Genomic DNA, 13,176 nt, shown 5'->3' on the forward strand with positions numbered 1-13,176 from the left:
TACTTAAATATGAAACCCGATATTTATATTTACGTTCCAGTATGCATTTCCACATATTTTCCTTTCTACTTGCTTCTTGTTATGTATGTATAATTATGTTTGTACACACATAAATACAAACAGAAATACCCCGACTTACGTTACCTCGGTTTACGTTGTTTCGTATACACATTATCTTCATATTTTAAGTATTTTAAATAAATAATACGACTATTACAAAAACCCTCTGATGTATTTGAACGTGACTAAGAAACAAATCAATCTGATAAATATGATAGATTTCTTGAAAACTTTTATAACATCCTCATATGAGCATCATATTTAATTCGTAAAATAATGTTTTCGAATATAGAAAAACCTATGTCAGTTTTTTTTTCTTCGTTTGATCTTGATGTAACGGAAATATTGGACTCTCATAAAACAGTGCAAATCTGTCTATAAGACTGACAAATTTAACTAAAAATGATAATTATGATGATAATCTATATGTTAACAAAATTGTATATAAAAGTGTAATGTATATATTAAATTAAATTCCCTAAATTGATTGTATTTAACTTCTGGGTGTTATTGTATATATTAATTTTATTAATATTTGCAGAACTTTTAAACAAGTATCGATATCATTATTTGTAGTAATGTAATTAAATCAATTAATTAAATAAGTAAATATGTACATATATTGTTTGCTTTGAATTTGATATGCTAATGAAATATAATATTATTAAATTTATAATCAATGCTACAGAAATTATTTCACCGGTTTTTTTTGTAACAATAATATGTTGTTATTTATTGTATAACAATATAATTCAATACAAATTAAATTCTTTAAGGGTTATAGATTTATCCTGTTAGTTGGGTTATCCTATATCATTATAAAATAATTTAATAAATAATTTAAATAATGTTTTTAATGGCAATAACAGAAGAATATAGTTTCTTTATTTATTTTTTAAAATTTTAACATACAAACACGAATGAATGAATGTGATTTCGACGGTTCGTTAAAAGTGTGATTTAACACCGTACGAATTCCACAGGTTCGTCGAAAAAAAAAACGGCAAACATCAAACAGACTAAAGAAACAACAACAATAAACCTGTAAATGAAACACAAATAACAGACCGAAATAAAAACACATTACGAAACCGCTGTAATTGCAATGGCCTAAATTGGAAAAGAAAATATGTATAAAGAATCGAAATGTTCAAAATCACTTACACGAGCTTTCGGCGTGTGCTTCAGTCCGATGGCCGGTTGGCTCCTATTGCTCTGCAAACGAGAAGAAAAAAATGAGACAAGATCAAAATCAATTTCACGCTCTTTCGTCAATTGTTTGGTGAGAGAAGCGTTGATGGCTGGGTAGTGGAAATTGAATTTGAATTTCCCGCTGATTGAATTAGGTTGAATGAAAGAGGGAGGATTTAATAAGGGTTGGAAAATTCGTTTCCTGTTTGGAAATGTGTACGTGGCGTTATTACAATTTTCCTACAGCGCGTCGCAATTTCGGTTGCATAATGAATGCAAATATACGCGAGCAGCCAAAAAAAAAATTATACACATGCATGGGTTGGTAGTAATGAAAACCCACTCACTCACTCGCAGGCCGAAAATTGCTTTAGCGTACTTCTGTCTGACTGTAACTAGGTACATTGCCATATGCAATTTCCCTGTTACGCTGAGTTTCAAGTGATTTTTTTTTTGTATGCTCGAAATTTGTATGCTGCATAAAAAAGAGTGTTGTTAAAACAAAGTCAATAATTGTTATATGATTTTTGCAATATAAATGCATGAATTAGTTTTATTTCTTGAAACCTGTCTATAAATTTTACGTTGCCTAATATAAATGCAACATCACATCTATTTTTGATACATTGCAATTTATTTAGTACCACTTAAATACAATGTAGGTTAAGACGTATAACGTTATAGCGAATTATTTTATAGTTACGATGAATCAATGATATGAAAAGGTGAGTGCACACTGTAATACAAGGTGTAACTTTCCAATTTTTTAGGTGACCTTGTATATTTCGTCAATGTGAGATTTTTTTACAATCTATGACATACGCAAAAAATGACAGAAATTGAATGGTTTAGTGTCGTTCCTTTTATATTAATACTATACATGCATAGTAGTTATAGATTACTCCAAATTTGTCTACGATATAACGTAAGTAACGAAATATCGTGACATATGTTATTTCGGTTGGTACTCATCGAAGCACAGCATAGCCTAATAAAATGATACATAATGTTCGTTAACAAAGAATATAAGAAATACAGGGAACCTCGCTTAACGAGAACCTCGCATAACAAGAATGTCGCTTAATGGGCAAAATAATTTGTAAGAAAAATGACTCCAAAATGGAATGCATTATCGTATATTACATTAATTTATATGGGGAAAATTGTTTCAATATACGAGAAAAAATTTGGAAATTTTGGAACGGATTATACTCGATAAGCGAGGTTCCACTATACATACAAATGAAAAGTAATGTATCATAATTCATATTTTATTCTACAGAAATTTAGACATAAATATGCTTTAAACATGCACATATTTACAAAAAAATGCATTATCGAAACTCTATAATTTCTAGCAAGTAGCAAATGTGCGAATGTGCAAATTCCGATAAATTTATTTAATAGTAATTATTTGTAAAAAGCAACACAAATAACAATTAATTAATATTACTCAGTTATACTATACAATACTTCTGATAACCAAGCTTTGACATAACCAAATCCGCAATTTCAATTATTTAACTGGAGGATAATAAAGAAATATCAGTTAAAATAATAACTCAGCATAGGTAATAAATAGTTAAATGAAAGAGAAAAAAATCAACTCCTATTTTGTATATCATTTTATTTTGACTGTTTATATAATAAAACTTTTTTTAGTTCGATTTTTTTTTTCATTTTCTCTACGAAAGATATTTTTACCACTGAAAACTAAGTTTCAGGAACTAAAATCGTGGAACGCGTCCTTCTCATTAATGGAAGTTTGTCTGTATATATAATTCAGAAATTCCTCTTACATAACGATAAGATTACACCTCTTTACATTATGCATATAAGCGTGTGATTTAACAATTATTAATATGTTGATATAACATGAATTATTTCATAGCTACTGTAAGTCAATATTTAACATTTAATTAAAAGCGAACTAGGAACTATTCAGCTAAATCGCTTGTTAACATCGAAATATCTCACTTGTCTTATGTAAATGTCCGTTAATGAACCAAATAGAAACTTGAATGCCTAGGGACCTGCAAATTTATTATCAATTCTAAGATATATTCATAAGGGTGAACAATTTACGTGTGGTGGATGTAGTTGAACATCTAACAGATCAGATATATTCCATAGTTGTTTCCATTACATAAGCATATCATCAGATATCTTTATACAAAAACATGATTATTTATGAAATATTTGTTGGTATTTCAATGAATAAACATCTATTTTATAAGAGTTCTAATATTAAAACATATGTACTGAAACATGTGAAAAAAATCTTTTTAAAATTCATGAAATTAATATAGTTGTTAGCCCTTTGGGTAGATGTATCTCATTTTTAATTTTTATTGAATTGATATTCATTTCATTTCAGATTTTATAGTTGTCAAATTATATTATTTAGTATTTTTTACTTTAGTTGCAATTTATGTTTTAATTTATATTAAATAAATATATTGAGAAGTAACATAAGATGAGATTTAGATTACTTTATGGTATAAAGTGCTTTATAGAATTCATTAACATGTAAATAGATTAGTTAACTAATGCTAATGCAAACCTTGGACGACTTTGCAATTAGTTGATGAAAGTAGCGTTATAACTAATTTGTAAGATTGTTGATTTTGTAAACTAGTTGCAAATTTATTAAACATAGATATACTACGTTTTCCTCCTATGCATATTAGTATTCAGCAATACCTCACATAGTACGGTTCCGCTAATATTCCGAACTGTTTGAAATCGCACAAAGATACTTAACTAGAAGAAAAACGACTATGTTTTTTTTTGCTTTCTGCCGAATTTTTTTCTTATTTTCGTTAATTATCCAACATATGAAAATGATTCATCTTTTTTTAATGTTAACGTAATTATAGTCATTATTTAAATTAAATTACATTATACCAGTGATTCTCAAAGTGTGGGTCGCGACCCCGCAGGGGAGTCTCGTAAGATATTAGGGGGTCGCAAAAAAATAATGACAGATCAATTCTGGTTGTGTTTCTCCACATACTCATTCTTCGGGGGGTCGCAAAAACTTTTTATGTCCAAAAGTGGGTCGCGGACCAAAAATTTTGAGAATCGCTGGATTATAAATTAATACTTGCAACTTAGACTTTATTTACAGTATGCAAATAAGATTATTAAACTTTTTCGTACATCAAACAACGGAAGTCTTTTTGTAGTATCAAGTTCTAATAAGTTTGTCATGCTTTTATGTACCGTAATTATAAAATGTATAAATGGTAATAGTTTTTGCATTTCAATACAAACATTAAATATTATTTAAACCAAAATCTTGCTAGTATTATTATAAAAATGAAAATATATCTAAACAAGTCGTATGAAAAGTTATAAGTTTGGTAAATACCAATTTTTATCAAAATTTATTGTGAATGTAATTATTGATGTGGATTACCATATTTTCCATTCTAGATCAATTTCTCTACGAGAAATAGTGAGTCTTATAGTCCAAAAAATACTATAGTTCTTTAAAATATTTTTGTAAAGTTTGTGGTTTCGTTATGGAAGAGAAGACAGTTGTCATTCCTATACGCATATCTGTATATATAAATTACTGTTGATGAAGAAATACTGCTCCAGTAGAATTAATCTAAATGACTCACTTGCATATATACAGTAAGGTATAATTTACTTTCTTACATTTCTTGAATTTCCCTACCATATTTCAAGGCTAACATTCCCCTATTATTTACAACCCCCAGCACGGGATTACGTTCCTCGTCGGTGTTGTTATCTAATTTACTTTCTTTCTTTCAGGGCTATTGATCCTAGACGAAAATTAAGTTTGCTCACGCGACGTCCGAAACATGCAGCATACAATTTCTTAAACGGTTTATTGGTCCTAACTGTTTCGTCTGTCCCCTCGCCAAATAAAAAAAAACAAACTATAAAACGACGTTGTCGTCTGATTTATATACGATTCATACTTCCATCCATCCATTATTCGGCATGAATACTAATTGCCGGATAATTTAATTAATATATCTCCGGGGATTTACTTTGTATTCAATTGAAACAGGCTCAGATTTATATTAATTTTATTAATCGAACGAAGAGGACGCTTAATTGATGGATGGCTCTTGCATAAGGAATTCAAGTGGTCGACGATGAGCGAGGTCGATCCGAGTAATGGATCTGTTTAATACTTGATCATCGTGCGTAGAGGACGTTGGAATGGATTCATTTACATTCGAATAAGATTAAGGTTTTTACAAGAGCGTGTAATATGTGTGGTCGTAAGTGAATAGAGATAAATGAATATACAGTACATCTTCCATTGTTGTTCAAGTATGAAGGACAATTGAATGATTGCAATTATGTGATTTGTCGTAATGATAATGTCTTGACCATTAAATCATAGAATCAGTTCCGGTAATTATATATTATGTTTTATATTCCATACCATCATATTTACTATTCATGCTTTTTAATGCATAAATAAGTAATATAATTTATATTACAGCCATTATTCAATTATTTACATGTAGATAATAATATTATGATTCTCGGAAGACCTTCATTTAATCCATGAATGGCTAAAAAATGGTGTATTAGAGTAAAATGAAATGAATCGTTAAATATCAGATTGAAAATGGGAAAGGCATCCTTAATCATAATTTACTTTCAATAAAATAGTAACGTATTTATGAAAAGTTAAACATATTGAAATGCAAATTGTAAATCTATCTATTGAGAAAGGCCACATTTACAGGAAGCAAATTATAATATTTTGTTAAAGAACCTTTGAACTAAGATAATAGTCTTGTAAACGAAAATCATGAAACAATTTTATTAATTATTAATATTTTGATTGTAATGTAATATTATTTTATGGTATTTTAAATGAGATAGATATTATATTAATATAAAGGTAGTAAAAAATACATAATTTTGTAGACAATACATTCATAATCAAAATGTAAAACCTTTGTAATGTGTTACTTGTAATTTGATGAAAATGGTTTCATACGTTCTATACGACGAATACTAATGGTAAAACAATCTGTATAATCATCGACTAAAGTTTATAATCAAAAACAAAAATACTGTGAATAAGTTTTCCAATTACATAATTAAAATGATATTGACTGCAACATTACTGACTTTGTGTGTTGTGTTATATGTTATTATGATATATAAGTACACTCATATATTTCAGATTTTCCAACATTCAGATCAAATAATATAAATAATATAACATATTATAACCATATTTTACTAATAATAAGTATTGTTTTAAGATTTTTTGTAAGTTATCACTAAATATTCTCACGTAGATTATTTCATGTTCAACTGATTTTAAAAATATTCATATTAAAGAAAGTCAAATATGTTGAACTCAATATTTTTTTCACATATTGACAAAATAATATATTGCGAATAAAAAAAACTGTTATGTAATTTTATTCATGAAATTTTTGATATGTCATCAAAATTAATCCATATTTTTATTCACAATATTTGCATGACATTGCTATTTAAAAATATTATGCACATTTATATTGTTGTCGCTTAGCTACAAGGGATTCTTAGACAACGGCAACAAACAAATAATGGATACCACGTGCAGTTTGCATTTTATTTTATAAAATGTAATAAATAAGTGAAGTTTATGTTCTTTTTTTGATAAATTGTAGTTTAAATGAAATGTATAAGTAATACTGTTCCAAAAAGAATAAAAACTAATTATACATGGATTTGGTTCATAGCATGTTTTATTTGTGAATTTAAATACAATGCGTAAATAGTTCAGGCTGCTTGGTAAGAAGCTCGTGTTCTAAACAAAAGAGAATTTACGCGGAGAAGATTATCGCTTTTTTTATAGTCTTTCTCTCTAAATAAACTAAATAACTCGTGCGCTTTACCCGTGTCTCTGCTACAGAATATCAATGAATGAATGGGAACGGAGCGCCAAAAAAAAGAATTTTGTTTACAAACACCGAGGTGTTACGCAATGCGGCGTGGTTGTAACGCATGTATTATTTATTGTGCACACGCAACCGGCTTGCTACTCTCGGGCAAGGCCTTGAAATATTTAGTGATATTATTCACGATCATTACCGTTCGATTCTGTAATCTAGAAATAGAGTGGAATAAAAAAAACAGAACAAAAATAATAAAACGTAGTTTTGCGAGTTATTAATATCTGTAACGAAATAGAACAGAAGCAGATTCGATTCCCCACTGACCTCGTTCCACTTCCGGTTCTGCGGCAGCCGATACTCGATGCTCTGGATCTCCTGAATTTGTTTCACGGTCTGCTTCAGATCTACCTGAAGCTTCTGTTGGATCTGTTTTTGTACGAGCATCTTCTGCTCGATGTCCGTGCTGGATTCCCCATCTAACAAGCACGTGGGGTTTAAGCGAGTAAGCTTGTCGGCGGCGAGACGTTGCGAGAGCAGTTCCTCCAGTTTCTTAGTGGATTGTTGGAATTGTCCTTGTGATATTAATAATGGTTTTGGTTTAGGTCTTTCCTCAGCGCGTTCGAAGAGCATTTGGCTGGTTTGCGCGACCATATTCAGTTTGCCCGGTTTGGGGAAGCTCGGTTCCGGTACTGCAGGTGGAAGGAACGAGGCCAGCACCTGTGCGCTCGGCTTCTGGAAGGTTTGCTCCGGTTGCGAAGCTTGTCTGTGGTGGGTGTGAGGAGTCGTAGTTTTGAACTCCGGTTGCGAGATCTTCCTCTGGTGCGTCTTCGTTTCGGACGGCAGTTCTAGCTGCACGAAGTCCTTGAAGCCGCCCGAGTCCGAGCTGTTCGAGTCCAGGGACTCGTTCTTGGTCAAAGTCTTACCTCCGTTCAATTCCTTTTTTGCTTGGATGACGCCGCAGCAATCGTTTGCGGTTTGCGAGAGGATGCTGCAACATACCGTGCTCGGGGAGTTCGGCGCCTTCGCACCATTCTTATCCGTCTGGTCATAGTAGGAAGGTCTCTGGTAGCTGTCGACGGAGAAGTGCGCGGAGAAGCGCTCCACGTTCGACTTTGGGGTTTTCAGGTTTACGGGCGGGACGTGCTTTGGTTTCGAGGCGATCGTCGGCTTTGGGCCTAGTATCTTAGGTTTCTCTGGCCTTTCGGTCATTTCGATTTCTTACGTGTTCTTATCATGAAATTGGGGACACAATTCTTCTCCAAATATCCATCTGAACATTCAATTCCACTCGCACAAGATCACAGCATAACAATATGAATATGTTAGTTTTTGTTGTTGTTTTTTTGTTCTTTGATCTACGAAGATGTTTTATTTATCGACACCGTTTCGTGCTGTTGCCGCAGTAGTGCCACATTTAGGAACACGTTGGGTTGTTGTTTAGGTCGACTCCCTTTCGCGAGGGTGAGAGAGGGTGAGCTTGCGGCGGCGTCGTAGGGCGGCGCGGCGCTCGGCGTCGCGTTCGATAACCTCCGCAGTAGTATTACAAAGGTGCAACCATTCAACCCTTAGCGATACAATAGCTCACCCCACTTTACTACGGATGCAAAAAAAAGTGCACTCACATCATCCCCCCTCGATTTTTTCCGTCTCATTTTCCCTTTCATTACCGAATCGTAAGGAGTAAAATCATAACAATTAAGACGCATAATTGCTGTCGGGCTGTGCAAAGTTTAATCTTCGCGAATGGAGATTAATGCCCTTCAGGCGAAGGCTCATCCCGTAAATGGACGGAGACGGGAGTCTTCATGAATAAACTAGGATCCACTTTGGAAACGCAACAGTTCTCTATCTCGTAGATTACTTCAATTTGTCTTTCCGTACATAATTCATGTTTGGCAAAATGTTGCAACAAATATACACATATCCACATATTTTAATTATTTCCTACGTAATATATAATTCATTTGTCGGAGCGATGCAATCCTCTTCGGTCTAGCTCAATTCAGTTTATAAACTCGATTACCGTGTCATTCCCACTCGCAAACACAATAATTTCATTATTATTTAATGGCATGTGCACAACTACAAATCCGCGCGCGCTCGGCTACCAACGTGGGGCAATTTATTTAGTCCGGGGAGGTTTAAAAGCATTTTTCGATCACTGAACCTTTTCCAATTTAACAACCACAAAACCGACAAAAGATTAAAACCATTAGGTGTATTATTTCATAATGTAATCCGCATTAGATTTTAATTAATTTATAATACACATGCACAAAGGATAATTTCAATTATAGTATTTATACAGTAATTGACAATACTATTGATTTATTAATATACGTGTCTAGCAGATAGTACATAGATAGACAATATTTAGAATTTGTAGGATTAACACTACATACAATCACCCCTAAGCATAACACTCCAGAAAAAAAGCACTAGCAGAAAATACTGCTTACATTAGATTACTAGACCAGTTCAATCAAAAATCGGAACATGAATTATTCAATAGATTTAATTTTTCTGTTATTAATTTAAATACAATGGTCCCAAAAATACATTTTGGCGACACCGGGACATCTAACCAAAAATAGGGACAAATTCTAAAAAACGGGACGTAACCCTAGTTATTACAACATAATGCAAGTGCATATTTAGTCATATTTAAAAAAAAAACCTTTGTTGTTATTAAGACAAATTAATATTACGAAATTCTACATAAAATATATTATAGTATAATAAATCTCAATTTAATTATAGTAAAACAAAAAATGTGATTTGTAAAAATTGTATGACAGAATTTTTACATTACAATTATTACTCCTTGTTCATTTAGACCTCATTTTTGTTATTTTCTGTAAAACCAAATTATCTTAGGTTTATAACATTAAATTATAGTTTATTTAGTTTATATATGCCAATAAAATTATTGAAACACGTATATATTACTTCCATGAAATATGAAATGTATACGGTTTGTTATTATTATCATAAATATGTGTCAGGTAAATTTCCAAGGTTAACATTTATATATTCTGTTATGACTGTTATATTTTTTATATGAAATCTATGATTGATATGTTACTATTAAGATAATGTAAGGAAATAATTATTTTATTAATTCATACAAATATATTTCATCAAATTATTCAAATTTAAGAAATAAACAGAGCGCAGTACAGTTCATGCAAGTAATACAGGCAACCCATGTTACTCTTGTGTATTATAACATATAATTTTGAAAACACCGTTAATAATTCAAAATTAAAATTTCTTGCATAGATAATTAAGTCCAGTCGTTTGAGATCATATCTTCTTTTGCGTGCAATCAATATCGACCAGCCTCTGAAATTGATCAGTAACAAGGTCCCGCTACCGACATCAATTCGGGCGTTAAAATTTATTAAGAGTTCAAAAGTAGCGCTGTAGACCACCAAATACACGTACAGTCTCCTAAACACAAAAATCAATTAACAATATCCATCCGAGGTCTCCCCTAACACCGTTGTACTGCATCGCTGAGACCCCGATTCGAAAGTTGTTAATTATTGTAGTCGTCCCACATGTTTTTCCCCCTGACCCCAGTAACTTAGGCCAGTGTAAAGAAATCTCAAATTAATAAAGACAGTGGCTGGCGAAATTGTGCAAGATGCGCAAGTCAAGTGAAGTGTGGAGAGGAAAAGAAGAAGAAGATAATTAAGTCGCTTGTATTACGATACGAAAAAGTTGGTTCGAACCCTTAAAACCAATAAAAAATTGTGCAGGCTCTTAAACACCGTAAGGGGGTAGAAATAGAGCCAAGAAATGTATATCAATAATAATTGATATAAATCTCTTTCAAAAAATATTAATATACTTAAGTCAGGAGAGGACAGCTAACACTGTTTAGGGCCGTGCCAGGGCCGTATAAAGATGACGGAGGGAGTGAATTCAAATTGAAATATTTTTTTGTGGGTGAAAAAATAATGATGGAGATGGAAGTATAATTTTTTTTATTGTGATTCATCTTGTATTTTTGTCATACTATTATTTCTATTTTTGTGTATCCATCTGTAAACTTCGGAAGGCCACAATAGGCTAAAGCTCATACCGGTATCCGCTAATATATCTGCTATGTAATATTTTATAAAATTAATAAAGTTTATTAAATCCGATTTTTTTTTCTAAAAATTCTAATCCTCATAAAGACTATGGCTATATCCATCCCTGTCTTGAGTAAGTAAACTATTAATTAATCTTATACAATATTATCAAAAATATGGATAATAAATATAAGAATTAATATTAATTTAAATGGCGTATTAAACAAAATCATTGCATTTTTTAAGGTTGTGATAAGCAACAGTGGCAGAAATAGAGCCGTAATAATTAAAAACAAATAAAATTCCAATGTTATTCACAGCAGTAACCAGTTTATCTCCATTTCACATACTATTATTTCAGTGACAAAAGACGATAATGCATTTTAGACCATATAATATATTATGGAATCAAGAAAAAACTTGAAGAATTGAGAAATGTATCAACAAATGCAATTCACAGAATTCGATGAATAATAAAGCACAAAAATAGACAACAGTTTAAAATCTCCATAGTTGGAAACAGTAGAATTTATATTTAAACTGACATAATTTAAATAAATTTAATATAAATAGAAATCAATTTTAGCCATAAAAAGAAAATGAAATATGTTTAGTCAACTTTATTTTTTGCTAAATTTATTGCTTAATTTATTTACTTTTCCAGATCCTCTTGTATTTGCAGACAGACAATCACCCCTAAGCATAACACTCCAGAAAAAAGCACTAGCAGAAAATACTGCTTATATTAGATTACTAGACCAGTTCAATCAAAAAATCAATTCAAATCAATTTTAGCCATAAAAAGAAAATGAAATATGTTTAGTCAACTTTATTTTTTGCTAAATTTATTTGAAGAAATTCATCATCATTTTTTTCAAGATATTAGGAATAACTTACTTTTCCAGATCCTCTTGTATTTGCAGACAAAAGAGCTCCCAATGCATGATCCCTATATTCCTTGTCTAGATGATTATATTGGCCTTGAATTCGTCTAAAATTAAATAAAAGAATAGTCAAACTAAAAATAAACACTCTTATTAGAAAATTAAGTTTTGAATATTATTGCGATGTATGCAGTACAGACTACTGCAGTGGTAGGGTAGTTGCCTGACTGCGAAGTCAGATTTTAGTGAAAATTATTTAATTCGACAATAATATTTATTGTAACAACTATAAAATAATAAACATAATTACAAAAAAAATAATCTTAAAACACATACATTATTGCAATGAGCTCATGGAATATTATCAATAATATTTGCAATTAAGTTCAATTTTCTTTATTATTTAATACATTTTATTTTATGAGATAAATATATTAACATATTAATAATATTATTTTATCCGTATAAAGTGCAGTAAGACCTCGTTTAGCGCTTATTATGCATTCGTAGTTAACTTCTTAACGAAGTAACATTAACATATCTACATAGATCACTTTAACATATACAGTGGAACCGCGCTTAACGAGCACCTCGCACAACGAGTATTGCGTTTAACGAGCAAAACTAATTGTAACAAAGGAGAAGAAAAGTCCCGGAATAAGCATACATTATGTGTGATTTTTTTGTGTGCTAAGTTTAAAAGTCCTTCCAAACATATTTCCACAAAATCCACAAGAAGACAGCCATAAATGAATAAAAAGGAGAATGATGTATCATAAATAATAAACTAATTATTTCATTTTGTGCAAATCATCTCCTTAACAATCTATATTTAGTTTTATTTGAAACGTTATACATAATTTTTCTTGTGTATTTTATTCGGAATATACTGTATATCAAAAATATAATTTTTATTTTGCTGAAGAGTAGACTTACGTTATGGCAATTAGTAATTCCTGTTTTTGGTGCTCCTTTGCTTTAATTGAGCCTCCTTCTTCGAGTGCAACTTGAAGTTCCTTCTGCAGAACGTTCAGTTTTCGACGTTCTGCTTCTAACAGAAGGCTAGTT

General features: G+C 31.1%; 1 protein-coding gene across 1 annotated transcript; it reads right to left on the reverse strand.

Moving 5' to 3' along the window:
• Positions 1 to 1,224: 1,224 nt before the first annotated feature.
• LOC108559618 lies at positions 1,225 to 8,577 on the reverse strand (the record flags this gene model as incomplete). The annotated part of the gene is made up of 2 exons (XM_017916952.1): positions 7,467 to 8,577; positions 1,225 to 1,275 (listed from the first exon to the last, which is right to left on the reverse strand). Coding segments are annotated over exons 1-2 (936 nt in total), but the record flags the coding sequence as incomplete, so codon positions are not given.
• Positions 8,578 to 13,176: the final 4,599 nt, after the last annotated feature.

Source organism: Nicrophorus vespilloides, unplaced genomic scaffold (assembly GCF_001412225.1).
Source record: "Nicrophorus vespilloides isolate i.1.1-1 unplaced genomic scaffold, Nicve_v1.0, whole genome shotgun sequence".
Taxonomy (NCBI): domain Eukaryota; kingdom Metazoa; phylum Arthropoda; class Insecta; order Coleoptera; family Silphidae; genus Nicrophorus; species Nicrophorus vespilloides.